We start from the raw sequence: 27775 nt of genomic DNA on the forward strand, positions 1-27775 counted from the left end.
CCCTAACCAAGCCTATAGCTAGAGATCCTTTCATTAAGCATGTAAAGGCCTTGGGCATGCGTAGAGTATGATGTATTGAACTCCTTTTTCTTTTTTATCCTTTTTTTCTTGTTCAAACATGCAAGCACAAGGCATGTTGTAATGAACTTTTTGTTTCCTCTTACTTAGTAATTCAATACATTTTATCCAGTTCAAATAAATTTTTCTTGTATATACATTTGTGTATTTATACATGCATAGGCACGAGGTATGTAATACAAATATGTCGTACAGGTCATAAGGTTGGCTCACTCACACGAGTAACCACCTCGCTATATTCTCATGGGATATAGAAGGTTTGACAGCAGATGATCACCATGAGATGGTAGAGAAGAATCACTACACAAATGTTACCTCAGCTAGACTGAGATGAGACCCATAAAAGTTTAGGCCGAATCACGGATAATGTGTCGTCCATGAGACCTGTAGCTAGACAAGGAACTCTTCACTAGTAAGACGTCATATATGGTTGTGATGAAAGAGCTCTTGGTTCAAATGTTGGAGTGCATTTGGAACTTAAGTCTATACGGTGCTATTAAAACCAAAAGCAACATACTCCACTTGGTGGATTGAGCACCGTAGCATGCAATTCATACTACATGAGCTCACCCAAATCCGCAACAAGGGACGTAGATGGAAGATCCCTGATCCATTACGGTGTGAGTCCCAGAAAGGAAATAAACCTTTCATAATGCCCTTAAGACTTAGACAACATCACAAGGTTTTGGTTTAGTGGCAGCTACTCTAGCCTAAACCCCATGGTCAAGAATGATGCGATCTAACAGGTCAAGACTAAGAAAGCGACTATGCCAAATCTAAATGATGGATAGTCAGAAGGAAGATTTATCCTGAACTACACATCTACGTTGGTGTCTGTGACATGTCCCTTGCAGGTTGAACAGAACAACTAAGCAAGTGTGGATACCATACGTATGAGAAGGCAATCTGAGTAAACAAAATAACTCGAGAGGGATTAGATATGCCACAAGTAAAGTGTATGGATAAAACTGGGGCATTCGAGGCAACAAGCATGTAATTTGCAGGTACACCAAGGGTGTTCTTGTGTGTTGGTCCTGCATAAAGGATTCCTAGTGCACAAGCGCCCGAATCGATGACGTCATGCCCACGCGGTCACGGCAGACACCCAGTATGAAGCAATGAAAGATTTAGCTATCGCACGATGGGCAGCCCATCAAGTGCGAGTGGGAGATGTTAGATTTTGGGCTTGGGATCCGCCCTTGATGGGCCGGATTATTTGACTGGGTATAAAGAGAATATATCAGTCAAATATCCAAGCGATATTGTGATATGTTTGACTTGGTCAAACACCCTGAATCATATCCAATCGGTTACGATATAAATCTAATTAATTTATATTAAATTAATTAATTTATATTGTGTAGATTAAATATATATTAAGTATATATATTTAGAATTAATTGTCATTGATTCTAGATTTAAATTCAAATATCATGATATTATGAGATAAGGATATATTATATATGACAAAAGCTATAAATAGAGGCTTCCCCCCATCAGTTCAAATCACTCAAGTAGTAGAGCTTTCCTACTATATCTCTCTCTCTCTCTTATTTTCTTTTTTACAAAGAGGTGCTCTGCTGCGCACTTAAAAGCTTAGACTTTTATAGTTTAGCTTAAGCGTGAGTTAAGAAGATCTGACGACCCGACTCGAGATCCGACCCGGTATGTTTTCGATCCAGTGTCTTTTTTTTTTTTTTTTTTTTTTATATTTCGAACAAAAACAAAATATCGTTGCCCCCTCCACCTAATTTATTATTATCCATCAATCACCACGGCCATGTGCTTTTTAACCCTTGCGCTTTTCACCTCCCGAGCTCGAGGATATGGTTCGAGAAGGTTTTAAGCTTCTTAGGGCTTTCGACTGGTCTGATTATCTTCCATGGCTTAGCGCTATCTATGACCCGCATCATATAAATAAACGTTGCTCGAAACTCGTTCCTCGTGTCAGAAAATTCGTCGGCTCCATCATGGAAGAGCACCGAGCCGCCAAGTCTGGAAAACCCTCCGATAACGATGATTTCGTTGGGAGCATGAGGTCCAAATTTCTTTCTGCCCCACCCGCCTCATCTACTCCATTTTCTTATAAGGCTCTTAGGCCAGTTAAAAGATTCCTTGTGTGGTAAATCTTGAATCTACATTTTGCGTTATTGGTGATTCTCTAATTCGCATCTTTGTACTGATCAGGCATTAATGCAGATCATGGGCTTCCTGAAAGCTACGTGTGGATAATGTATTGGCAGATCAAGTCTTCGGAATGATGATCTTATAATAGAGTTTGTTTCGTTTTTATTGTCCTTTAAAATATTTATAATCTCTTTTGTATTTATGTCTACTTCTATTTAAAGAGTAGCACTGCAAATAAAAATCATTCTCATGGTAATATATTTATCTTTTTTTTTTTCCTCCTATATGTGCATGAGACTAATAAAATGATATCAAAGCTTTAGGCTAAAAATATACCTTTGACTAACTAAATTAAAATTTTATATAAAAATAAAAGACTTAAAGTATAATTTTGCCGCACATTTAAAAATGTTAATTTTCTAATTCTTTTTTTAATTACACTAAATTTTCTAATTCTTCAGCCTCGATAAAAACACATATAACCGTCTCTCATGTCCAACTTCCAAGTTTTGAAGGTGATAATTAGAATAAATGCCTGTTTGGTGGGGCCTTTAAGGAGCCAAAAAGTAGTTTATATGTTTAATAAATTAGTTTATAAATTTGAGAGCGGTTTAGAACATTTTTTTTTATCAATATGACTTATTGGTCAAAAGTTACTTTTTTTAAGTACGATTCCAAAAATATTTATAACTTATTTATAACTTATGCAAAAAAACTTTTTAAAATTAAAAGATATTTTTGCCCTTATATTGTTCTTATACTTCTATCAACCTATTTCTTATAATTTCTAATCAGTTTTCAATTATTTATTTTTAATATTTCTCAAATGAAAATAATTTTAACATAGTTTTCATACTACATCTAGTCCTAGAAGGACCGGAGGTAGTAATATTCTTAATTTTTAATATTATCTTTTATTTTATATTTACATAAATTTTGTAGATATATCATCAAATTAATTATGAAATATTATTTGATTTAAAATTTTTTGACATTATTATAATTTTTAATTTAAATATATTTTATTTATTAAATATAACTTCTTCGTATTATAATAATAATTTAAAATTATTATATTTTGCAAATTCATATTTTTAATAATTTTTTATTCTTCAATAAAAGTTATACTATTTTGATCATTCTATAAACTAAACTCATGTATCCGACCATAGTTCAAATAATTTTTCTACTTCACAAACTAACTTTTATAAAAATTAATTCAAACAAAAATCACATTACCCCATCCGACTTTTACCCAATATTTAAAATGCAATGAACTTTCTCTTACTTTTTGAATTTTTATATTATTATCTTTATCATGCGTAATGTAGTCCTATGTGGTAAAATACCCTTGAACTTGCTTCCAACTAAGCTCCACCTCCATTCATTTTATAAAAATTTAAATAAAAAAAGGAAGGGGCGGAGGACGGGCAAAAGGGAGAAAAAGAAAGTTACAGAGCACCACTACCCACAAGCTGTGAGTTGTACCTTAACTTCCTGCCGCCATCCGAAAATATTCATATACTCCTCCGGTTCTAATTATAAGACCCAATTAACTTATTTGAGGAGATTAAGAAAGTAAGTTAAGTTGGTTATTTATAATAAATAAGTGTTGTCATTCTTAAAATATCTTTGCTAATTAAGTATATTGGCTAAAACTATCATTATTAGAAGGATTATCTTGGAAAAAAAATGTATAAATATAAGAGACAAAATGGATTGGGATCTTATAATTAGGACCAAATAAAAAGTCAAATAGAGTCTTATAATAAGGACCAGAGGAGTATAACCATTTCGATCTGTCCGATGCCGTTGAGAAATTTTTGTTGGTGTTGAGAAAAATTAGGGGAGCTTAATGTTGCACGGACGCGAACAATCTGCCAGTGCTTTTTAAAGCGATAAAAAAAATAATAGGACTATCAATATCTTTGTGACTTGGTAACATAAAAATTCCATGGGAGAGGTCCCTTGTAACTTGAAATAGTCAGCGCCTGCTCCCTCAAATACTAAAAAACAAGATTAAGTCAAAATTTGATTAGAATATTATTACGTACTAATTGGATGTCGACAAATCATAAATATTTTTAAATTGACTCATTTAACATCGGCGAATTTCATTTATAATGGACAACTGGAACTGTATACTGTTGCCAATCATTCCGCGGCAATTATTTCATGCTAATTACGTACATCAAAAGAGCTCGTACAAATTAACAGACTGATAAGCAACACATAATGTCAGCTATGTACAAATTTAAGATCAAGAAAAAGAAGGACGAGCAAGCAATTCTTCTTCTTGTTTTTTTTTTAATAGAAGAAAGTGATTCTACTTGTTACGAAGCAAGATATAAAAATAACAAAGATGCAGTACTGCCTCAGCAATTCCTGTATTATTTACCATGAACGGGGTTGTCAGAGTCACCTGACCAAATCAGAAAGGAAGCTTCAAGCTTTGTTAGATCAAGTGACATCTTTTCAGGACATTACAGCTGCCACACATATGTAGAGAAATAAGTGGACTGCAATCAGGAAAAATAAAAAATTTTGGTGCAGTAAAGCAAAAATCTTACAAGAGTCTAAATACAATACTAGACTTCCGACTATTAACATAAGAACTAATTGACTAATTTAAAAAAATTAATAAAATTACTAAATTACTTAATTATAACACATATTACATGATCTCTTTAAAATATTTATGTGTACTATCAGATTATATATCAATTTATAAGCAAGGCAAATTAGTTGGAAAAAAAACGATAAATATAAATACTTTAAACTAATTTAGTAACTTTATCAATCTCTCCAAATTAATCAACTGAGTCTATGACTAAAAGTAGTATGTACTACTCACTTAAGCACCGTCTTAATCTCAATCTCCGCCGAATAAGAATCAAATTTACAATAGCAAGTCGTGGTTACATGCTGCATGAATACATCAGAATTCAGATAAACAATAAATGGAGTCAAATTATCAACAAGTAAATAAATTGGGACAAGACCCTTTTACCAAGATGATGTTAGTCATACACGTTGAAGACAAAATACATCACAATCCAGCAGTGTGAAAAGCATTGTGACTCGTGACTGATGATGACACGATGCTCGGGTCGTTACTGTGCTAAGTACATTGGCTCATCATTATTCCTTCAAAAGACAAGCCATAAAATACACAAGACTTAGTTATATCAAACAAACATGAAGAGGCCAGCTAGCTAGCTAATCTGTGCCTTTGTGGCTCACTGCTATGCTTTAAACTACAAGGGCACGGGCTCCTCAAAAGCAAGCATAAGAAAATGAATAGAGAATCAACAATGCCATTTGATTCTTGATATTGACCACACATATGACCTCTCAACCATTCTACTTAAAAAAATAAAAGCAAGAGTTACTACTCCTCTGCTGCGCAGCAAGATTTGAAGATTGGAATTCCAGAAAGGGGGGCGAGGGGGAGAGGAATCCCCTTCTGACTCAGGAGCTTAGAGGGACCGAATGGAAGGAAAAACAAGCAAGACTTCATAGAGGTTGAGCCATTGGTCAATCAAACACTAAAGATCTACATATTTTGGTATGTTGTTTCAAGTATGATGGCATGAGTTGATACCAAAAAACTATGATTTGGAGAGAGATATGGGATTGTCCTACATATGAGAAGATTAAAGATCTCCATTGGCTTCCGGCAAAAAAACCAAGTACAGCGGATGATCTCGGCTCAGGTGTTGTGAATTCCCTGAAACAATCATACACATCCTCCAAGATTGCAGCTTGAGAAGTCGTATGACTTTCTCAAACATTCTTAGCATGCCTTTGTCTCCTAAGATCCGCAGAACTGGATCCCACGAAATGCAAAGAAGGAAGCCAAAAAGGGAGAGCTAGTTGGCTGGAGTGGGGGAAAAATGTATCAGAATCTTTAGTCAGAATGATGCAGTAGAGTTTCAGATCCAGATTGGCACCTAAAGAGCAACTAAGCTGTAGATGCACCCAGAGGATACTGCGGCAAAGATACACAGAATTGGCAATTGAGCCCCAGATAATAGCAGCTGGTTTTGCATGTATGTTGATGGATCAGTTGATGCCAAAGGGAAAACTAGTGGAATAGGGATGATACAGGACCACTAAGGGCTATGGCAAGTGGCATTCCTGGAGAAGATGGGATTTATCCCAAGTATGGCAGCCAAGGGCATAAACTTGGCTCGAACTGGCATTAAGATTGATTGAAACAATCTCACTGATAACCAGAGGCTGAAGCATGTATCATCATCTGGCGAATATCATTAAGGAAGCTCAAGGCCTTCTCATCCACAACTAGATAGTCATCCTAGACCATGTTTGAGGGCATATAACGCTTTGTGCCCATTGCCTTGTCCACTCAGCATATAAAACCCCTTGGGGGTGCTGACTGTAGATTCTTAGAGTAGGATAGTCATCGTCTGGATCCTTCTCCTTGTGCTCTATTCTTGTATGGTTAATACCGTAGCCTTTGGTTCATTTATGTAGACAATATTGTACAAGTTAGTTTAGGTTATAAATTCGCGTGCAAGAAACGAGCTTCTTGAAAATTTTGCATATTAATTATAAAATGGACTAGGAATAAATATATACAACTCCCTAGTCCCTACTAAAATTTAAAGTATTTAATAAAGACGGGGGAGTTTGTGGGAATAAACCAAGCCAGATTGGCTTTACCTAAGTCTTGCTGGCACAAGCCAACTCTACAGCTAAAAATGTTCATAAGTTGGGGAGGGTATTGATTTAGGTTGATTGATGGTCCCAAAACACAGACTGATTCAGTTTGGTATCGAGTTGGACCAGATGACTGATGTGAGCCAAGTCATGGGACAGACTTATTCCAGAAGAGCAAAGGGTCTAGCCCAAAGCACAAAGGGTCCAGAGCCAGGAAAGGAAGGGCAGAAAGGGAATACTGCTCAGTAACGGCTTCTCTGACCTCTGAGGAGTAGTGGGAGTGCGTAAAAGTTGTAGGAGGGGTTCATTTTGGGGCAGAGAGAAATGTCTGTGGCTTGGAAGAGGTTCCTGGTCTCTCTAAAACAGTAAAACCAGTGAGAGTGTTTCTTATTTTCGTGAGGTCTTGAAGGAGTGTTTATTTTCCAGAGCAATTGCTAGGCTGTAATAGCTGTGTTCACTCCATTTCCCCTTGTTAAGAGTGAATCGGATATTTATACAATTACTTATCTCAGACTCTGTTTTGCTAGTCCTATCAATGACTTTTTCAGGCTAGTTAAGCCACTTTGTAACAAGACCAGATTGGACAACATGAGAAATTTTCGTATGCTTTTTTCTCTTTTCGGCGCCCAACCCAAACCAGTGTGATTGGTTTTAAAACATCCTATACAGGAGGGTATTTTATTCAACTACCGTTATAGACAAGCTAATGGCAAATTTGAAATTATACTATTGTGCAACTTAAAATTTTGCTACATCAGAAGTTTATTGTGCATGCTTCAGAGAGAGAGAGCGAGAGAGAGGTTCTAAAAAGAAAGAAAGAAAAATGGGAAAAGGTAGATAAGAAACAAGACATCAAACTCCTTCTCACCGCCCAAATTTCAAGACACCACCAGACTGAGAGACATGGACGCTTCCTAAATACTGCTTTTCCTAATAATCATTCAAATTTTCTTTACTTTAATTTTCTTCAACTAGAAATTTATAATTCTCATCTGACCCACTCCGCCATAGGATATAGGTTAGCAATCCCTTTCGCATTAAACATCCCAAACAAGCAATTGAGTAGAAACTATATCCAATCACAGCCCTGTTTCTAAAACAAAGAAAGTAAACAAAGGGGAAATTATGAATAAACAAGTTCGGAAAGAAACTAAGAGACAAACTAAATGGTATCATACCTTACTGCGAACACTAGCTGATAATCAATTCACAACGGAACTGCAGAACAATGCACAATTGATGCCCCTTTCTTGGCTGAGAGAACTTCATCCAACCAAACAATTTTACCCCACAACTCATCTGCTTCATTTTTCTTCACCTCAATTTCGGCACACCAAATATGTATTTCTTTCCCACTCCCTTCTTCCCATGCCACAAACAACTTCCCACCAACGTCAGCCATGGTCGCCCCACACAAAAACTTCGGCAAGCACTTTCCCAGGCCTCTCAATTCCTTCCAAACACCTTTCTTCACATCAAATCCCTTGATATTCCCCACGTAATCGTAGCAATACAAAACACCATCCACCACGCATGCCCTCCCTCTCCATCCCAAATCGAGCTCGTTCCCAGCACTTTCCCAAACCTTATTCCGTGTATCATACACGACCCCACCGCGATCGGCCATGGCGTAAACCTTACCGTCCACGACAGTGCTTGCATGCATCCATTTCTCCCGTACCTCGACAGGACTCGGAACCGTATCCCACCTACCAGTTACTGGATCGAGTACTTCAGCCCAATTCGTCGATCTAGCCCAGGTATCAGCAACGCAACCTCCTATGACATAAATCTTCCCGTCGACAACACCGGCGGCAGCGAACTCACGGCCGACGCGCATGTTAGGGCCAGGCCGCCACTTATTAAAGCGGCAATCGAGGATCCATACGTGCTGGGAAGGGACGTCGTGGACAGAACCGCCGATGACGTAAATATCATGGCCGAGGACGGTGTACGCGGATCCGACCGAAGTGGAGGGCATGGGTGGAATAGGGACGAGAATGTTCCTGCGTGAAGAATTGTGGGTGTTTTGATGCAGAGAGAACCATTGAAGAGGACCAGAGGAGTCATGAGAGCGAAGAGTGAGGTAAAGAACGTGCTGCGTACAGTGAAGGAGAGAGCGAGTGTTGAAGAAGAGAGGCGAAGAAAGGACAGAGCGGATAGATTTGGAAACAAGCGAGAGGGATACGTGTTGGGAACGAGGAACGCGAGCTAAGCAGTTCAAGGCCACGTCGTCCGGAAGGGAAGGGATGAGACTCGGCGACGCCGGTTCCGAGTCTGTGGCGGAGGACGACGACATCGTTGGCGTCAGAAGGGTTCGGTTCACACGCGGGCTACATAACTGAAAGTCTGAAACAGCTAACGAGTGAGCAAGTCCGTAGTACTGCAGTAGGCGTCTACCGTTTTCCAGCTAACTTCCAATAATTGGGCCGGGCTTGTTTCTTAAAGCCGTTTTTTGCCAGCTTAAGGGCCCAATTGATAGATGGATATTTAGCATTGGTCTAATTTAATAATTTTCTTAGATGTCTTGTACTACCAACAAAAAGCTGGTAAAAAAGAAAAATGTACCCACAAAAAAAATTAGATGTCCTGCATTGGGTATGCTGTGCTAATGCTTTCTAACTCTTGTTAAAGATATACAACTTATATTTTTAAACTGTATAAATCATATAATTATATTATTACATTAGATACATGCATCTGGAAAACCAAAATTTATCTTGCATTTTATTATAATTCAAATTGTATAAATATTTTACTATCTTCTAAATAGCTTTTTAAGGATTATTTATTAAAAATAAAAAAATTTCTTAGAAGATATGCAACAAAGTTGCCGGATTCCAGAGACATTTATTATTTATTCTAAATAAATGTGGAAAAAAAAAAGCCGATTTTGGTACTGACGTTTTGCTTGGCAACAAACTTGCGTCATTGTGCGTTTTTTATCTTTCCCTTTATCAAATATACTTATATTTAACTTTTATAAAATAAAATATAAAATAATACTACTTTTCAGTTCTAATTAGAAGACTTTATTTGTAATTTATAAACGAGATCTTATAATTAAAACCGGAGATAGTATATGAGTGAATTATTACTGAAGTTTGAATTATTACTGGAGCATTAAATTGTGTGTCTCCTTGTGGGAGAAAAACAGGAAATAATATTTTGTTGGAAAAGACTTAGGTCAAATTCTCAAATAATATATGACCATGTATCTTTTTTTTTATTTTACATGAATTTATTATTAAATACTAATATTTTAAAAATAGGACATTTAGTCATATGCGAATGCGATTGGAATATTTGATATAATAAATATTAAAAACTTGATGCAGGTATTGTCTTATTTTGCCCATGCCAAGAATGTGGGCCGAAGTATGATCATGGGCTAAAAATGAATGCTCAGTTGAAGCCAATTGGGCCTGTTCGCCATAGAGCCCAATGATGATGTAGGCCTAATGCCCATGTTCTCCATATCAGTGTCAAAAGCGTCTCTTGAACCTTCCCAGTTCCAAACTTCGGCTCCGCGGCTCCTCGATAACATGGTGGACGGTCTGAACATTCTTGGGGGGTTCCCCCTGCTTCCGAAACATATGCCTCGTGTATAATAATAAGGGAAAAGCTGAGCTTACTCTTAAAACCAACTTCCATCTTGTTCCCTTGCACCGACGAAATTAATTCTTGTAAATATATATAAGCACGAAATAAAGAATCAAGACACATTAGCTGGTGAGACGACAATGTAGCCTTAACTGATTCATCGCAAACAGCATTGTCGGCTGTCACACATTTTGTATTTAGGATCCCACCCAAACCACCCATAAGCATTCTGACATGTCATACACAACATTGTAGCTATTCCTAAATCTTTGGAATGAAATATTGTCCCGCTTGGAATGAAGTATTGGTAGGTCAAGATTGGAATTGAGATTAAGAAAACCCACTTAAGAAAAAGAGTATTTGGTATGAGGAATTGTTTATTACTTGAGATTGGACAAATCTATAATAAAATTAAGAAATATCAAAAAGGAATGTGGTATTGAAAATCTACCCCTAAGATTAAGATTTTTCAGAACAAGGGTTTTGTTTTTTTTAACAAGGTTGTTATAGTCTTTCCTCAATTTATAATTAATTTAAAATAAAAATTAATGCAATCATTACTTTCAGATATTACTCCCTATCAAACATATTTTTAAAGGTCAGTCTCACTTCCACACTCAATCCCATTATCCTTTCCAAACCTTCGGAATTGAGACCCACGTGCCAAACATAGCCCAACAAGTCCACAAGCTGCAATGTCTTTTGGCATAATCAAAGCACTCCACAGGACACATAAACCAATAAATGATACGATTAGTAAAGGAGCACTCATTATCTATTTGCCCTGCTGTGTTGTGTGTGAAGCTAGCGATCATTTCATTAGTAATTTGCATCAGATGTCCAAATGGTTATCGGCAGCTTGCAAATTTGGCTTCATCAGCTGAACCTCTTCCTTCTGGTTTAAAAAAAGCTGAAACTCTTCCTAGACTGAATCTGCATCTTGTTGGCTAGTTTATGCAATAAGCATCAAGGTACGATAACTAATAAATAGGTTTTTTAAAACAAGAGGATAGAATAAAATTGATTTATTATCGCCGTAAAAATATGAAATTATTATTATGCTTATAACTGTGACAAACATGTGTTTAGTGAGGGCCACATCATCTGCTACTTACTCTTACAAATTAACGAATAATAAGCATCAAGGCTAATACCTATGAGGCTAAATTTGAGAAAATAAAAGCTACAGGTATTTAACTAAAAAAAATAAAGTAACATGATAAGGATTTGTATGCATATCAATTTTCTATAATAAATATACATATTTATTTAACGTGTTTTCTCATTAATTTCTCTTTTTCGATGCTTAAAATGTGCAGGCATACATAAAATGTAGCTTAGAAACATAATTTAACGTTCTTAATTTTTTTTAAAGAAAATTTGGTTGACTCAAATCAATTCTAATTCACCAATAATTTTCTATTGGTTGAAATCCTTTTCAGTTTTACCCCTAAATAGGAGCTTATTTTTTTCGGTTAGAAGGGGTTTGGAAACTTTTGTAATCACTTAAAAAAAGTGTTTTTACATAAACATGAGATAAAATATCTCCCACATACTTATTTCGAAATCTTTAAAACTACATATGAAAACCTATTCCCAACAGCCCCTCAAACTGACCCGTCCGATTCAATTTTTAACATGTAGCATTGATCAAAATGCACATTCATTTTTTAAAACATTGATCAAAATACTGAAATCCTAGCTAATACTTTTTTCCTTTCTTCCTCCTCCCTCCCTCCTTCCTTTTCTTCAACTATTTATGTCGTTGGTGTCGGAGCACATATAGATCTTCATGGCCGAGTAGTTTTCGGTGTTTCTGTTCTTGAATCTTGTGCTGTTAATCTACTCACTCCACAAATATTGTGATCTCAATTTTTTTTTTCTTTTTTTTTCTATGCAAAAAAGTTGAGTCAAGTCCAAACCCTTAGGAGCTTACCAAGACAAGATATGTTTTCAAACTTAAAAACACTTACAAAGATATTTACAGATTGCCTTTCAATAAGTTCCTTACATATACAACAAAATTTAAACTCATGATCAACTCTTGTTTGTTAAATTTCTCTTTTGGAATGATCTACTTCTTGATTTTTTTTAATAATGGGTAAATTTATCTATTGTAATATTCAAAAGAAGCAGTAAACACCATAATAAAATGTAAGGTACAAAAATACCTATGGTAATTCAAACGGAGCCCTAAAATACTACTTCTGTTAAACTTAGTATGTTGACCATTTAAAGAAAAGATTTTGACCAAAACATACTGATGTGGTGCTTACATGGCATAAGAATACCCTAGCTGCGAAAGTAAAACAAAAATACAACTATTACAAAAACTCTTCCCCTCTTCATCACCATCACCTTCCCACCATTATGCCACCAGTGCCTCTATCATAGCCCCCTTCATCGTGTCTTCCTCATTCCATCGACAACATAAATCAAACCCAAGTAATCATTCATGGTTTAGATCACAAAGCACAAGCAATTGAACATTTGAAAATGATGAGAAAGAATCTATTAAAATACCAGATGCTCTGAATCACAAATAGTTCAATGTCACATCCTTAGAGTTTGCTTTTCTTCTAAAACTTTACCAGAGCTAATCATTAGTAAATGCATTGCGATCTGTGCTCAGAAGTAAGATTTAGGGGGTGTTTGGATGAGGCAAAACCATGGTTTGGAGAATAGCTTCTGGAGAATAGATTTTGGGGAGAATAAATTTTGAGAGAATAACTTTTCTGAAAAAGTGATTCTGATAAAGTGAGAGTGTTTGGATAATTATTGTCAGAAGTGCTTTTTGATATGTAGAAATTACTAAAAAGGACATAAGTTTAAATGATAATTACATGTAAGATATATTTCATGATATATGCTTATTTGAAGTAATAAATTTGTTAATAATATATATTTTGGCAACATAATAAATAAGACATAAATAATATAAATAGTAAAAAATTAATGTGTATATATATTAATAATATAATTAAATATGTTTTGAGGAAAATGATTTATTTTGCCAAAAAAAATATTATTATTTCTTAAAGATGAAATCCCATAATTTTTTTTTCACAAAATTAAATAAGCACAAAAAAAAATTCATATCAATTGTCTTCATAATAGAGGTTGCAACGAAATATATTTGTCCAAGTAGTTTTTTTTTAACAACACATTACATTATCTGAAAAGAAAAAAGGAAATAAGAAAGACATGGCTATTCTTGTATATAGTGAACAATTTGATCTCTTATGGAGTCACGAAGTCGAGCCATGTGAGATGAAGATTCTATTGATGAAGGTATATGTGAAGACCCAACTCCATCATCATCATTATTTTCTTCTGCATAAGAACCTTCTGGTTCAAACTGAATGAAACCAGGATCAGAAATGGATGTTGATCTAATGAAGTTATGTATGGCCATCGTTGCACAAACAATTTGAACCTGTGTTGGAAAGTCATAGCTCGGCATGTTTCCTAAAATTGCAAACTTACTCTTCCAAACTCCAAAAGTTCTTTCAATAGTGCTCCGTAGACTTGAGTGCAAATAATTGAACGCCTCATTGTCATTTTCAAATGCAGATGACCTTCGAAAATCAGGGAGATGGTAGCGTTCACGTCTGTAGGGACCAAGATATCCCATGGGTGTCGGGTAGCCAGCATCGACCAAATAATATTTGCCTACATGAAATATATGATTGGTGTTAATAAACTTTGTTTTCTAACAGTTAAGGATAAATAAATTGTAGCAATTTAAAATATACCTTGAGGCGGATGGGGGAAGTTCATGGAAGGAGTTGTGAGGGCGTGGTCAAATATACGAGCATCATGCGCACTACCTTCCCATCCAGCCAATACAAAAGTGAAGCACATGTCCCAATCACAAACCGCCATTACATTTTGCGTCACTCTTCCTTTTCGGTTAATAAATTTTGTTTGCTCAGTTGCATCAACAATGCATGAAATATGTGTTCCATCAATTGCTCCAATAGCATGTTTGAAAAAGGGCCAGTATCGACCACCGGGCCGTATTTTTGTATGCAAATGCTGAAATGTTGGATCTTTTGGTTTGATATTGGACATAGCAAGTCTACAGCATGCCAATAAGACATTATGGAAATGTCTACTAATTGTCTCCCCTGAATGTTGGAATCTTTCTTGCTGCATCCTACTACTAAGCGCATGGCCAACGGTATTTAAAAACATTGCAACCATTTCATATATCCCAACATTTCTAGTTTCCCTTAGACCGTGTTGTTGCAATTCTGTGCAAAGACTAAAGAATACTTCCCTTTCCATTCTAAACATGTTATAACAACGATTGGAATGGCCTTGTAAAACATCCCTTACCCATGCCTTGCCTGTATAAATACTTGTATGCTGGGGCTCTTTACACAAATGAAGAGAAGCGTATCCACCAACCGCTACTGCAACTTGATTAACCCGTTTGTTCCGTCGTTTACGATACTTTTCCGCAATTTTAATTTCATCAGCCATTTTTTGTCTTGTCCTGTGCACATAGACATAAAATTTAGAAACCTTGATATGAAACTACTAAACATTTAACAAGAAAATAAGTTCTTTAATTCCTACAGAATTTGAAAGTCACATAATACAATAGTGCTGATTACATAATTCCTAAAAATATACACAAATTATCACAGTCATCTTCTAAGCAACATAAAAAGTAGTCAAATACTACGATAAGCAACACAAATGAAGTCTCAATCCTTGGTTGCATGCTTCAAGAAGAGCAGGAGTTTTTCCCTCCTGTTCTTCAGAGCCACATACATCTCCCTTGCAGCTGGCTTGTCCATGAGGAGTGTTGTGCACCGGGAAAACAGATCAGGATCATCAGTAACTTCATCAACTTCATTAAGGTGCTCCATGACTCCGGCAATTGACGTCTCATAAGCACGTGCTTCTTCTTCTGCCTTCCTAGCACGTGCTTCTGAAATCTCTTCATGTTCACGCTGAGAGTCATTTTCATTTGCTTGAGCTATCCTGCTTAGTGCATCTGCTATTTTCATAGTGGTAGTGGGTTTCTTCTTCATGGATTCACCTTTTCTTCTAACCCCTAATGAGCTACTGGGTCGACTGCCCCCTGTGCTTCTACCCCCACGAATGGTTTCCTGTCTCATCCCAGTGTTGCCTCCACTTCCTCCACTATTGTCATTGAATGTGACTGAATTAAACTCCCCGCTTATGCCAGTTGGTGCCCCCAAAATTTCATCACTATCTCCAGATCCTTCTTCCATATCATCTTCAGGAACTCCTTCATTTGGAAGTGTCATGGAAGAAGGTGTCCATGAATGTGGTCCAGTCGCAGCTACAGATCCAAAGAGTTGAGTCAATTCAGCCCGAAATTGAAGCCCTCTTTCTCTAAATTTCTCATAGCCTGGAACTTCCTGCGCATTCAACACCAAAAATATTATACATTATACAAAAAACGTTAACATGGGAGAAAATACAAGTTCAAATAAAGTTAAATGATTACCACAATTTTCTTCTCCCACCAATCATCAGGGGCACTAACAGTATTCCTTTCAGCATCCCACCCTAAACCTGTCTCACGGAGCAGCCTATCCCATAACTGCCACTCCTTTCGCAAAGTATCAAATTTGTTTTTTAATTGGATTTTCGTATAAACCCTCCCAGTCTTTGCAGTAAAGCTCCCCTCAATACTTGTCCAAGCAGGCTTTGTCATGCTAGTTCCTCTTCTTCCCCCTCTTTCAACTTCTTCAATACACAGGTCAATAAAGATCTTTGTGGCTCTTATATCCCACGAAGCCTTGCTATTTTTTTTATTCATTATGCTATAAACCAATTACAACAGTGGGGTCATGACAAGTTCAACCCAAAAAGCATACCATTCAGTCCAGGAGATATGATATAACAGGTATAGTATTTAACAAGTATAGCCACATGTTCTTTTTTCTAGCAAAATGAGGCCTCATTAATAATTGATATTGCAAAATTAATGATGACTTTTTTTCTCATCATTTCAGGGAGTTCTTTTCGGTTAACTGACCAAAATTGAAGTTCAACCACTAATTATACTATTGGTTAAGTGATCAAAATTTGAAACATAGAAATTGGTTAACTCATTCATAGGATTTTCATTACAGAAATAAAAATAATTTCATCAGCACAAACACCCATAATCCAACCGAATACACACAGCATCATCGACTGATCTGTCTCCAAAACACAACATACGAATGTTCAATAAAAGACACACACACCTATTTAAAATTTCCAGCTACCAAAATTGCACAACAAACAGCCACACACAACAGAATGAAACCAGCATCCAAACCAAACGGTCAGCCCGAAATTAACGAAATTAACAGCTGTGTGGGGGAAACAAAATGAAGCCACCAATGATCCAAAGTTATCGGTGAAACCACCGCTGTGTGGGGGGGAAAAAATCGACCGGAGGTAATATTACAGACCGAAATGATTCAAAGCATAATAATTACGGTGAGCACATATATATTACAGACCGAAATGGGGGGGGAATATCGACCGGGGGGGGAATATCGACCGGGGGGGGATATCGACCGGGGGGGAATATCGACCGTGGGGGGGATATCGACCGGGGGGGAATATCGACCGGGGGGGAATGGACCGGACGTCATTTCAAATCGACCGGAAGTCTACAGCATGCCAGAGAATCCTAACCGGAGTTCGCGGAGGCAGCTTACCGGAGTTGTGGATATGAGAGCTGGAACCGAGCAAGGCGACCTGAGACGGACTGAAAGCGAAGAGATCAGAACCGGATGGCTCCGATCGGCCGAACCCAATACGCGGTGATGTCTTCGCAAGCCCAGAAGCACGTCGCCGGCGCTGATATTGCTGAGGGATGGGAAGATCTCACCGACGACACAGGACCGGATGGCTGGCTTTTTTCCTTCGATTCTTCTCCAGTGAGAAATTGCCCGAGTCGAGATCTTCAGGTGAGCTGAAGGGAGAGGCCGACGGCGATGAATGGGAGAGAAGAGGCGGAAGACATCTTGACCGTGAGCTGAAGAGTATACCGCGTGCGGCGTGCTTGTTCCCGTGAGCTGACCGTTGAAGCAAGTCCTTCGCAAGCTGAAGGTTTTGTTGGGGAGAGCCAATAATTGAAGTGCATAATCGATCAGCCGGCTGCTTATCTGAAACCGAGGTTTTGTTGGGCAAAACCTTGGTTTTGTCCAAAACCTTGGTTTGGCAAAAACTGGGGGTGTTTGGCAAATTTTTTGCCAAACCATGGTTTGGCAAACCAAACCAAGGTTTTGCCCAAAAGCCAAACACCCCCTTAGAGGAGAGATAGGAGAGTTACCTAAGACGCCACTTCTGAGAAGAGAAGAGGAGAGCTATAGAAACTTGGACTTTACAAATATGTGATTTTGAGGACGAGAAATCCAATGCTCCACCACATGCGAACTTTACCGTTGAAGATTCCAATAATGAGAAACCCAGTTTCAATTTGAACGCCAATGATAAGAGGGTGGGCCCAATGATTTGCATCGCTGCATGCGAACTCGCTGGCGGCAAGAGGCTATGCTTTTGGCACGGCTTGCGCCATCAAAATACAAAGGAGTGATAGATGATCCGGGGAAACCAGTAAGCAGCTTTCACATTGATTGATAGTGATAACAATTCCTTGACTAATTTTCTTACTAAGAGGGCTTTAAATGACTTAAGGAGGCTTTAAGTTTTGGGCTTGTTGTCACTACTTGGGTGACTATAATGAGGGATGAAGGAGAAAAGTGGAGTGTTGAGGAAGGGGAGAGGTGTGTGGGTTTTTTAATAATAATTTACAACCACAAATTTCAAATAAAAATGAGAGGGTGTAATTAAGCTATTAAGAGGGTGGATTGTAATTGGAGGGTGTATGAAAAACATGGCATTAGAAGACAGAATGTGGGATCCACAACCAAAAAGTAGTACTTTATCATCCTCAAATAAGCTTTCTGGTCGCCTCATTTGGTCAACATTTTAAAAACTAATGGTCAACGTAGCTAAGTTTATTAGAAGTAGTATTTCAAGGCCCTTTTTAAATCATCATAGATATTTTTGCACCCAGCATTTTATTATGGTATCTATTGTTCCTTTTGAATATTACAATGACTAAATTTGTCCGTTCATCATTTTTTTTTTTATATTTGTAATCAGCAGTTTGTTAACATTAACAGATTGGAATACCGTCAAAATAATGCTGCTTATTGCAAACAGTTTATGCCAATGGCTTTCTCAAGATAATGGCCATTAAATTAAGGAAAAGTAACTAAGTAAGAACTTGAAAAATGTAAAATCTCTTTTTTTAAAAAAAAAAAAAAGCACCCCAAAAGACATAAAAGGGGGTTGGGAACTTACTCTTTTTTTAAGGAAAAAAATAAAAAGGTATTTATATCTCTTAATTTGAATTTTAAAATTTCAACTTAGGATTTTGTATTTTTATGAGATTACCCTAATTCAGGTGATTTCACATAATTCATGCTCTTTATTAGTGATTTTCCCTTTAATTAAATTTGGAAAAAACCAAGGCAATCTACTTCACTGCTAACGTCCTTTGTCTGATAACCGATGCCTACTAATTTTATTGTAACGCTCCCAGTTCACGATGACGATTTCTATTATGGTCGAAGTAGATGCATGTGGTAGTAGGGAAAAAAAAACAAAATAAGAAGTAGTAGCAGATACAAGTAAGAGCACCAAGTAATATGTTAATTATCATGAATTATTACTTTAACCGTCACTGTCTTCTATCTTTTTAATGAAAATCATACACTACTTCCATTCTTAAATATAAGAGTCATATGAAAATTTAATATAATCTAAAATATGAGAATTCAATTTACTTTATCTTTCAAATTCATTATATTTTTTTCTAAAATATCCCTATTGATGATAAAGATTCCTAGCTAGGAATGATCCTAATACAAAAAGAATAAAGAGGATAGTTTAAAAAAGTACATGAACATTGGTTACAATTAAACAAGTTAACTAATTTTCTTAATTTCTTTAAATTAGTTATCTATGTTTTATATTAAGAATATTTTTTCTATGATAAAACAAAATTTATACTTCAACTTATACTTAAAGTATGTTTTTAATTAAATTAAAAATATAGGCTACCTATTATGTCACCTATTGTTATTATTATCTTTAACTTCTTTTCAAATTTAATATTTATTATTTTAATTTAAATATTAAAGGTTCAACTATCAAAAATTTTGCTTTTTAAACACCACAGACCATACAGTTCAACAATTTAGGTTTGATAATACTTAAACTCAATAGTAAAAAAAAAAACCCGAACTAAACTTTGGTAACTTTCACACTAATCTAATGAGTTGTAATTATCTATAGGCTACTTTATTTTTCATTTTGTTTAATATACTTTTTTATAGTTTCAAAGTTAAACGAGTAGATTGCTCTTGGAGTATTAACCCAATCCTCTCCTCTCCCCCTATCTCCTCCCTGGTTCTCAAGTGAGGTGATTTCCCACGAGCATCAACTCTGGCAACTGAATAACCATTGTGTAACTATCGTTTCATTTGGTTATCGATTAATAGCCTCAAAAGCTGTTTTCAACCCTAACCCTAACAAAAAAAAAACTAATATTTGGTCATGAGGCAAAATGTGACACAGTGTTGTAGAAGTCTTAGGGATTAGAACAAAGGAAGTAGGAGAAAAGAGAAGAAAAAAAGGTAGAATCAGAGACATGAGAATGAAAACTTCACTAAATATCATTCATTAGTCATCAATCAACAACAGTCACAATTAGGCCATCCTAACTTTGATATAGGTGAGAGTTGTTAGCTATATTAACTAACTAATCCTCAGAGTAATTACCTAACTACTCCTAAGGCCTTAAAGACTTAGTAAGCCTTTATTAATAAATCATGTGGCTCATAGAATTAGTAACACCACCCCCAACCCAATATTTATGATTATATAACAATCCCCCCTTTTAAGGGTCTTGAATCTGGAAAAAAAAAAAGAGAAAACTACAGCTGCAGTTGGTATAGCAACACCCAACTTGCTTCTTCTTCAGGAAGATTTTTCCACCATGCCAACACCTCTACAACAATTTTGCCCTTTTTTCTACCAATCCTTTTATTCAATATTTTTTTTGCCTCACGAGTAGGAGCAGTTCTAGCCAATCTAGAGGAGGATGACGCTGTTTCACATTAGGATTGAGACACAACTTAAGTAGGAAAATGCGAACAGTAGAATATATCCTGGAATTTGGAGGTAATTTCAATTTATATGTCATATGACCAATTGTTTGCCCCACTCTATAAGGGCTAAAATAGTTAGGGGCCAATTTTTATGAGCTCCTAAAAGCCAAGAAAATCTGTTTATAGGGCTATAACTTTAGGAAAAGCCACTGCCTTATTTGAAATTCCCTTTATGTTTTGTGAGAATTAGCCTTTTGCTTCATAAAGTTCACTGAGAGATGCAAATGATATTTACAATTGACAGTGCCTCTTCTCCTGCTGTAAAAGATTTGTCTACTACTTCCATAGCTGCACTTTTAAGTAAATAAGGCACAAATAAAGGAGATTTTTCTCCATAGAGGAGCTCAAAGGGAGTTACCTTAGTAGAGGTATGATAAGTGGTATTATACCACCATTTAGCCAATAGCAACCACTTACTCCATTTCTTTGGTTTCTCCTGGTAGACACATCTCAAATAGGTTTCCAAACACCTATTTAATACCTCTAATTACCTATCAGATTGTGGATGATATGAAGAAGTAAGCTTTTGATCCACTCCCAAAATTTTTAAAAACTTTTGCCAAAAGTTACTAGCAAACAAATGATCATGGTCATTGATAACCTCAACAAGAGCACCATGCAACTTGTACGCATGATCTGAAAAGTGTTGAGCCAAACTTGAAACTGAAAATGAGTGAGATAATGAAATAAAATGAGCATACTTGCTTAATTTATCTATCACCACCTAAATAGTGTCTCTAGACCTTGGCGGTCCCTTGATAAAATCTCTAGTTATACTTTCCCAAACCTTGTTAGGAATTGGAAGAGGTAGCAATAACCCCAGATTGGTTGCGATATCATACTTACATCTTACACATGTGTCACAATGTTTAATGAATTCTTTTACTTCTTCAAACAAATTTTTCTCCTACAAAAGTATCTTAACCCTTTGTTGGGTAGCATGAATCCCTTAATGGCCTCTTTGAGGAGTAGAGTGAAGCCATTCGAGAATTTTATTCTTAACAATTACATTAGTTCCTACCATCAATCTGCGGTTCTTTCTTAATAATTCTCGTTCATAAGAGAATTTGCCCACTTGTACCTTGATGTTTAAGGGTAGTAACAACTTCTTTTAAAGTCAGATCTTCTTCCAAACTTGCCCTAATATCTTATGGAAGTTGATCAAAGCAAGTAGATAATGTAATTAGGAAAATTTTCATCTTAGGCATTTTAGAGACAGCATCATCAACTATTGTTGTTTCCCTTCTCATAATGGATCTCATAATTGTAACCTATCAACTTAGACACCCAATACATCTAAAAAAAGAGGTTTTCAACTTCTGATCCAACAAGTATTTTAAGCTTTACTAGTCTAGTCTAATAACAAAAGGCCTTCATTTCAAGTATTAATGCTAATGCTCCACTAGTTGCACCACCGCTGGTAACTCATTTTCATATATCGAAAGACTTTGGTGTCTAAGAGCCAAAGCCTTGTTCAAAAAACCAAGTGGCTGTCCTCCTTGTATTAAGACAATACTAATCCTTGTTCTACATGCATCCGTTTCCACTATAAAAGTCTTTGAAAAATCCAGAAGAGTAAGAATAAGTGCTGCCACTAGTGTTTCCTTTAATTTCTTGAAGGTAATTGCTGTTTCATGCGTCCAGTTATTGGTGAGGGGCCTTACCAACTCACCATAACATTCTTCTAAATAGCTAGGTACTAATATAGCCTTAAGTTGATTGGATCAGACCCTTCTTGCAAAACTATGGGATTATTATGACCTTCTCTTAAGGGTGAAAGTGATTTAGGTTCAGTAGACACATCCCCAAACTCCCTTAATAACTATCTCACACCATTTCTGGCATCATTCTTCTCATTGTGCACCACTCCCAAGGTTTGATCCCCTCCTCCTTCAATAGCTTGCAGTAAGAAGAGTTGGCTACCATCTTCTAATAGGTTTTCTAATTTGCTTACCAATTGATAATTTCCTTAACAAGTAGGCTGTAAGGTACACAAGTCATCCTTGTACTAAAAAGTCATAGCCATATTGTCATAGTCTCATGAAGCACGATGAACTACACCCTTCAACCATTTGACCTTAAGAACAATGTCATATGTTTTAATATCTATTATTCTAAGATCCCATTCAAATTCCTTCCCCTTCATATGCCATTTGAAGTTTATCCACCAACCATAAACCTTCAACCTGCCTCCTCTAGCTATACTAGTCTCTGCCATAAATGTTGACCCACCCTTTTATCCTAGTTTCCTAGCTAGTTGAGAATCAAGGTAATGTGAGTTGCTCTATCATCAATTAAAATCTGAATAAAATGCTTACAAACATAACCCTACAGTCTCATGGTATAGGGACTCTTAATGCCCTAAATACCGTGTAGAGAAATCTACAAACACTCAGAATCTTCTTCAAGAGTGCCCATAATTTCTCCATCCTCAGCAACACCCTCATCTTCGTCTACTTCTAATTCCATCAAGTGTAGTTCTAGTTTTTGCCTTTAGGGACAATTATGTCCTTTATTAAATTTCTAGTGGCAGTAAAAACAAAGACACTGAGTGTGGTGTTCTTTGACTTCTTCAAGGGTTAATTTCTGTGAGCTGGGTGCTTTGCTTTTCGGTGAGGAAGGGTTAGAATTTGAAGAAATAGAGGAATCCATGCCTATCTTAGATGAAAACACAAGCATTTTGGCCGTAAATATGTGCCTAGAGTTACTGAAGTGGAACCACTCCCAATTGAAGAGGTTTTTGGCATTTTCCACTTGCCCCTTGTATGCGACACACCAAAAGAAGGCTTCTTGGAAGTCAATTTCCACTTTGCTTCGTTGCATGAGTTCATATTGTGGATCTTCCCTATACTTTACACTTTGTCCATGGTCTAGGGTTGTGGAATCTTGACCTGTCTAGCGAAGTTAGGTGGCAAACCTTCAATGTAGGCTTGAAACATGTGAGCCTCTAGGAGTCGCAGCTTGTAGAAAACATTATCGAGGGGTGTCATTGTAATCGTCCAAGGTGCCCATCTGCTTCAATCGTTTTAATTCGACCATGGGTTCTTTAAAGGCAGTACCAAAGCGTTTCTTGATAGCAATGTGATATTTCATCCATGTCAATAGTTCACTGTCAATACCTTTTTGCAACGTCAAATGCCAAACATATGCTTTGTCATCTAAGATGCAAGCTAGTGATGGTAACCTTTCATTTTTTAGGAGTTTCATGAAGCAGGAAATATCACTCACATTTGGCTAACCAGCCGATGACATCTTGATGCTGAAAGTTGGGAAAGTCAATTTTTGTAAAATGCATCAGAGGGTGATAATCGCGGCTTCCTGTTCTTGGAATCTCAAAACACGGATAACCATCGCACCTATCCCCATGCGACCAGATGCGTGTGGTGTTACTAAAGGTTAGCGATTTAGGTTGTCAAAGCCTTAATAGCATCAGGTAAAACCCTCAGTTCTCGTAATTCTTAGAGTTCCTCTTCAATGGCTTGCAACCGATCATTAAAGGCCTTTGACATCTTAACCTTGGATGATTGGGAACGGGTTACGTGCATAAAGGTCAAGGAAAGACTAGCTCTGGATATCACTGATACAGCGTTGTAGAAGTCTTAAGGAGTAGAAGAAAGGAAGTAGGAAAAGAGAGAAGAAAGAAGGTAGAATCAAAGACACAAGAGAGAAAGGAGAATCACTGAATATTATTCATTCGTCATCAATCAACAACAGTCACAATTAGGCTATCCTGACTTATATATGTATATATGATAGCCGTAAGCTGTATTAACTAACTAATTGTAAGAGTAATTACCTAATTATCCTTGGGGTCTTATAGACTTAGTAAGGGTTTATTAATAAATCCTTGTGGCCCATAGAATTAGTAACACCATCCCCTAACCCAATATTTATGATTATATAACAAAATGCAACTAATAAAAGGAGTTATTTATAATTTTAATCAAACAAAAGTAGCCAATTTAAATTTTGTTTAGACCTCTTTAAATAATCACTTTTATGTTTTACAAGTCAAAATTCTTTTTATTTTCTCAAATGCAATCATATTTTTTTTAAAACTAAGTTATGCTTCTGAATCACTTATTATCTCATTTAGAATGATTATTATAAGCATTTATAAATATGTTTCGCATAAATTGAAACAAAACTTTTTTTACATACTTCCCTCGTATTCCGTTATAATTTAAAAACTGTTTATGAACAATTCTAAACTAGCCTTAATCCAAAAAATGTGTATTTTAATCTTTTGCCTCTAAAACAATTTTTTGACCTAAATAATTCATATTATAGCGTCAAACTGGAATACAAAGGGGAAAGAGTCATAATACTAAAAATAAACACGGAAAGAGAAGAAATAAGCGAGACAAAATGATCTCAACAAAGCAAAAGTTGGTTCTACCCAGTTAACTGATGCCTTCTTTGTCGTGTCTTTCATCTTGGGCAAGTGAGTTGCTAGTGGAAGCCATAGACCTAGCCACATCATGAGAGAGAAAGACACATAAAGAAGATGATGGTGAGTCCACCCACCCCGGAGGGTACATCTCCCTGCGCATACAAACTGCTAAGTGGTCAACAGCATAATTACTTTCCTGTGGAGAAAGAAAATCTAAGGTCTGTACATGATGCAACTAGATCTGGAGTATTTTTTAGAATTCCTCATCCCCTCCACTCGCATCTCGTCATAGAAGAAGAATGTAAACATTCAAAGAGATCATGATTATTTGTTTCAATTACAATCTTGCTTAAGTTAAGTTCAGTGCACAACAGAACGGCTTTCTGGACAGCACGCAGTTCTGAAATGAAGGCCTAGTTATCTTCAACACGATCACTGAACCCCCAGATAAAGGAGCCAAAGCTGTCCCTATAAATTAAACCAATTGCTGATGAGTTATCATTCGCCAAGTAGGACCCATCACAGTTTATTTTGAGCCATTCCAAGATAGGAGCTTTCCAGTGAAAAGATTGTTCAATCCTGTTCCCGGGTTCAATTCTTGGTTCCGAATGATTTGCATCAAAGAACTGTTTGGCTCCCCATTTTGCTTTAGCTATCACTGAGGTAGGATCGGGGGATTTGGCATGGAATACTGCTTCGTTCCTTTCCTTCCAAATAAACCACAGAGTCCACGCAATCATAGCCAAGTCATTTGCCTCCAGCTCCATGGAGGGATTAGTTAGAGAACAGAACCAATCTTTAAAAGATTTTAAATTTCTTTGTTCTATTCGCATAGATAGATAGCTCCCAAACCATACGCTTCTGGCCCAGGGGCAGAAGAATAGCATGTGCTCTAAGGTCTCAGGGTCTGACAAACAAATAGGACAAGGTGGGTTAACTGCACCATGGCGAAAAAAGAGAATATGATTAGCAGGGACAACCTTAGAACAGCATCTCCACAGAAACTGAATTACTCTTGGTAGGGCCTTGACTTTCCAAGTACCAGTCCACAAAGACTTAGGCAGAATAAATGAAGTATTTGGTCTAACGAAGTGCTTTTCAAGCTTTCCAAGTGATGTTTGTAACCCTTTTTCACTATCTATGCGCCATTGCTAATTGTGGTCCAAACAATCCTGTCCTTCTGGGCTGGGTATTCCAGCTTGATGTTACATATCAATTGTGCTATTTCAGTTGGAACTACCCTTTTATGGATGGGAGATGCCATTGGTTATCTAAGATGAAACTGTCTACTGTTATACTAGAGTTATTTTCACTATTCAGGTGATAGGTTAAAGAATGATTTGATAGACCTGGGATCCAGTTGTCGTGCTAAAAGCTGATTGATTTTCCATCTCCTATGAGCCAGTGACAGTTTTGTGCAATCATACTCTTAGCTATGAGAATGCTTGACTAGATCCAAGATGCTTTATAACCTCTTACCGCATTTAGAAAAGAAGTCTCAGAGGAGTAAAATTCCTTTGAGCACTTTGAACCACAGAGTTTTTCTTATTGCATCAAACGCCAAGCGGTTTTGGCTAGTAAAGCATCATTGAGTACTTTAAAATCACAAAAGCCCATTCCTCTCTCTGTTTTTGGAGTTTTCATATGTTCCCAAATTCTCCAGTGGATCTTGCCTCCTATTTCTTTCTCCCCCTACCAAAAGTTTGATATAATTCTGTCGAGGTCCTTGCAAGCCTTCTTTGGGAATTTAAGACAAGTTCTAGGATAAATTGGAACTGCGTTTCTTACTGACTTGATCATAACTTCACAACCCGCAAAAGAAAGAAGGTTACTTCTCTAGCCTTATACTTTCCTCCCTACTCGTTCTCTGACATAGGCTAAAGCTTGGTTCTTGGTTTTTTCTCAAATGTTAGGGATACCTACGTATTTGCCTGGGTCTTCAAAGGTTGGAATTTTGAGGGTAGTGCTGACTTGATCTCTCACAACAGCAGGGTGTTTTCAGGAAAAATTAAGCCAGATTTGACAAGATTTGCTTGTTGTCCTAATGCATCACAATATAAATTTAAGAGCCTAGATAGTCGATGACAATTCTCCAGATTAACATTCATAAACATAAGCACATCGTCAGCAAAGAAAGTATGAGAGAGCATTGGGCAGTAATTTGATAGCTTGATGCCCATTAGATTCTTATTTTTATTTCCTTCTCTAGCATACAAGAGAGAACCGCCGCCACAAGTATGAATAAGTAAGGGAGAAGGGGGTCCCCCTATTTAAGACCCCTTCGGGGTTTAAATGAGCTCACAGTTCTACCAGACAAACAGGTATTAAAGTGTACTGAATTAACGCATTTCATAACTAAAGTCACCCAATTAGCATTAAAGCCCAGTTTAAGCATTACCTCCCTAAGGAAGTCCCATTCGATACAGTCGTATGCTTTGCTCATGTCCATTTTCAGAGCGAATTCAAACTTGTTCCCGCTTCTCTTCTTCTTTAAGTAGTGAAAGACTTCGTTGGCAATGATGATGTTGTCTTGAATAAGTCACCCCGAGACAAAAGCACCTTCTGTGGATGAGACACATTTGTTAAGCACCAGCTTTAAGAGATTCGCAAGCTGCTTTAAGATGATCTTGTAGGAGAAATTGGAAAGTCCTATCAGGCAGAGCTTAGT

At 36.8% G+C, this 27775-nt stretch overlaps 3 protein-coding genes across 5 annotated transcripts; all 3 read right to left on the reverse strand.

Moving 5' to 3' along the window:
- Positions 1-4294: 4294 nt before the first annotated feature.
- On the reverse strand, positions 4295-9338 carry LOC114714533 (F-box/kelch-repeat protein SKIP6). Of its 3 annotated transcripts, none has more exons than XR_003737458.1 (3): positions 8067-9338; positions 5236-5352; positions 4295-4694 (listed from the first exon to the last, which is right to left on the reverse strand). XR_003737458.1 is itself a non-coding variant. In XM_028899276.1 (2 exons), the coding sequence occupies exon 1, from the start codon at positions 9185-9187 to the stop codon at positions 8096-8098; it is 1092 nt and encodes a 363-aa protein (XP_028755109.1). In that variant the 5' UTR covers positions 9188-9337; the 3' UTR covers positions 4295-4694; positions 8067-8095. The 3 variants fall into 3 exon arrangements, 1 of the variants encoding a protein (XP_028755109.1); XR_003737457.1 differs by having other exon boundaries at positions 5216-5352; XM_028899276.1 differs by lacking the exon at positions 5236-5352 and having other exon boundaries at positions 8067-9337.
- A 4245-nt stretch (positions 9339-13583) lies between these two features.
- LOC114714534 (putative nuclease HARBI1) lies at positions 13584-14819 on the reverse strand. The gene is made up of 2 exons (XM_028899277.1): positions 14247-14819; positions 13584-14163 (listed from the first exon to the last, which is right to left on the reverse strand). The coding sequence occupies exons 1-2, from the start codon at positions 14788-14790 to the stop codon at positions 13700-13702; spliced, it is 1008 nt and encodes a 335-aa protein (XP_028755110.1). The 5' UTR covers positions 14791-14819; the 3' UTR covers positions 13584-13699.
- A 387-nt stretch (positions 14820-15206) lies between these two features.
- Positions 15207-16288, reverse strand: LOC114714514 (uncharacterized). The gene is made up of 2 exons (XM_028899255.1): positions 15980-16288; positions 15207-15890 (listed from the first exon to the last, which is right to left on the reverse strand). Exons 1-2 carry the CDS (start codon positions 16187-16189, stop codon positions 15207-15209), a joined length of 894 nt encoding a protein of 297 aa, XP_028755088.1. The 5' UTR covers positions 16190-16288.
- Between the last annotated feature and the right edge of the window lie 11487 nt (positions 16289-27775).

Source organism: Neltuma alba, unplaced genomic scaffold (assembly GCF_004799145.2).
Source record: "Neltuma alba isolate B1F8T4 unplaced genomic scaffold, ASM479914v2 tig00011509_pilon, whole genome shotgun sequence".
Lineage (NCBI taxonomy): Eukaryota > Viridiplantae > Streptophyta > Magnoliopsida > Fabales > Fabaceae > Neltuma > Neltuma alba.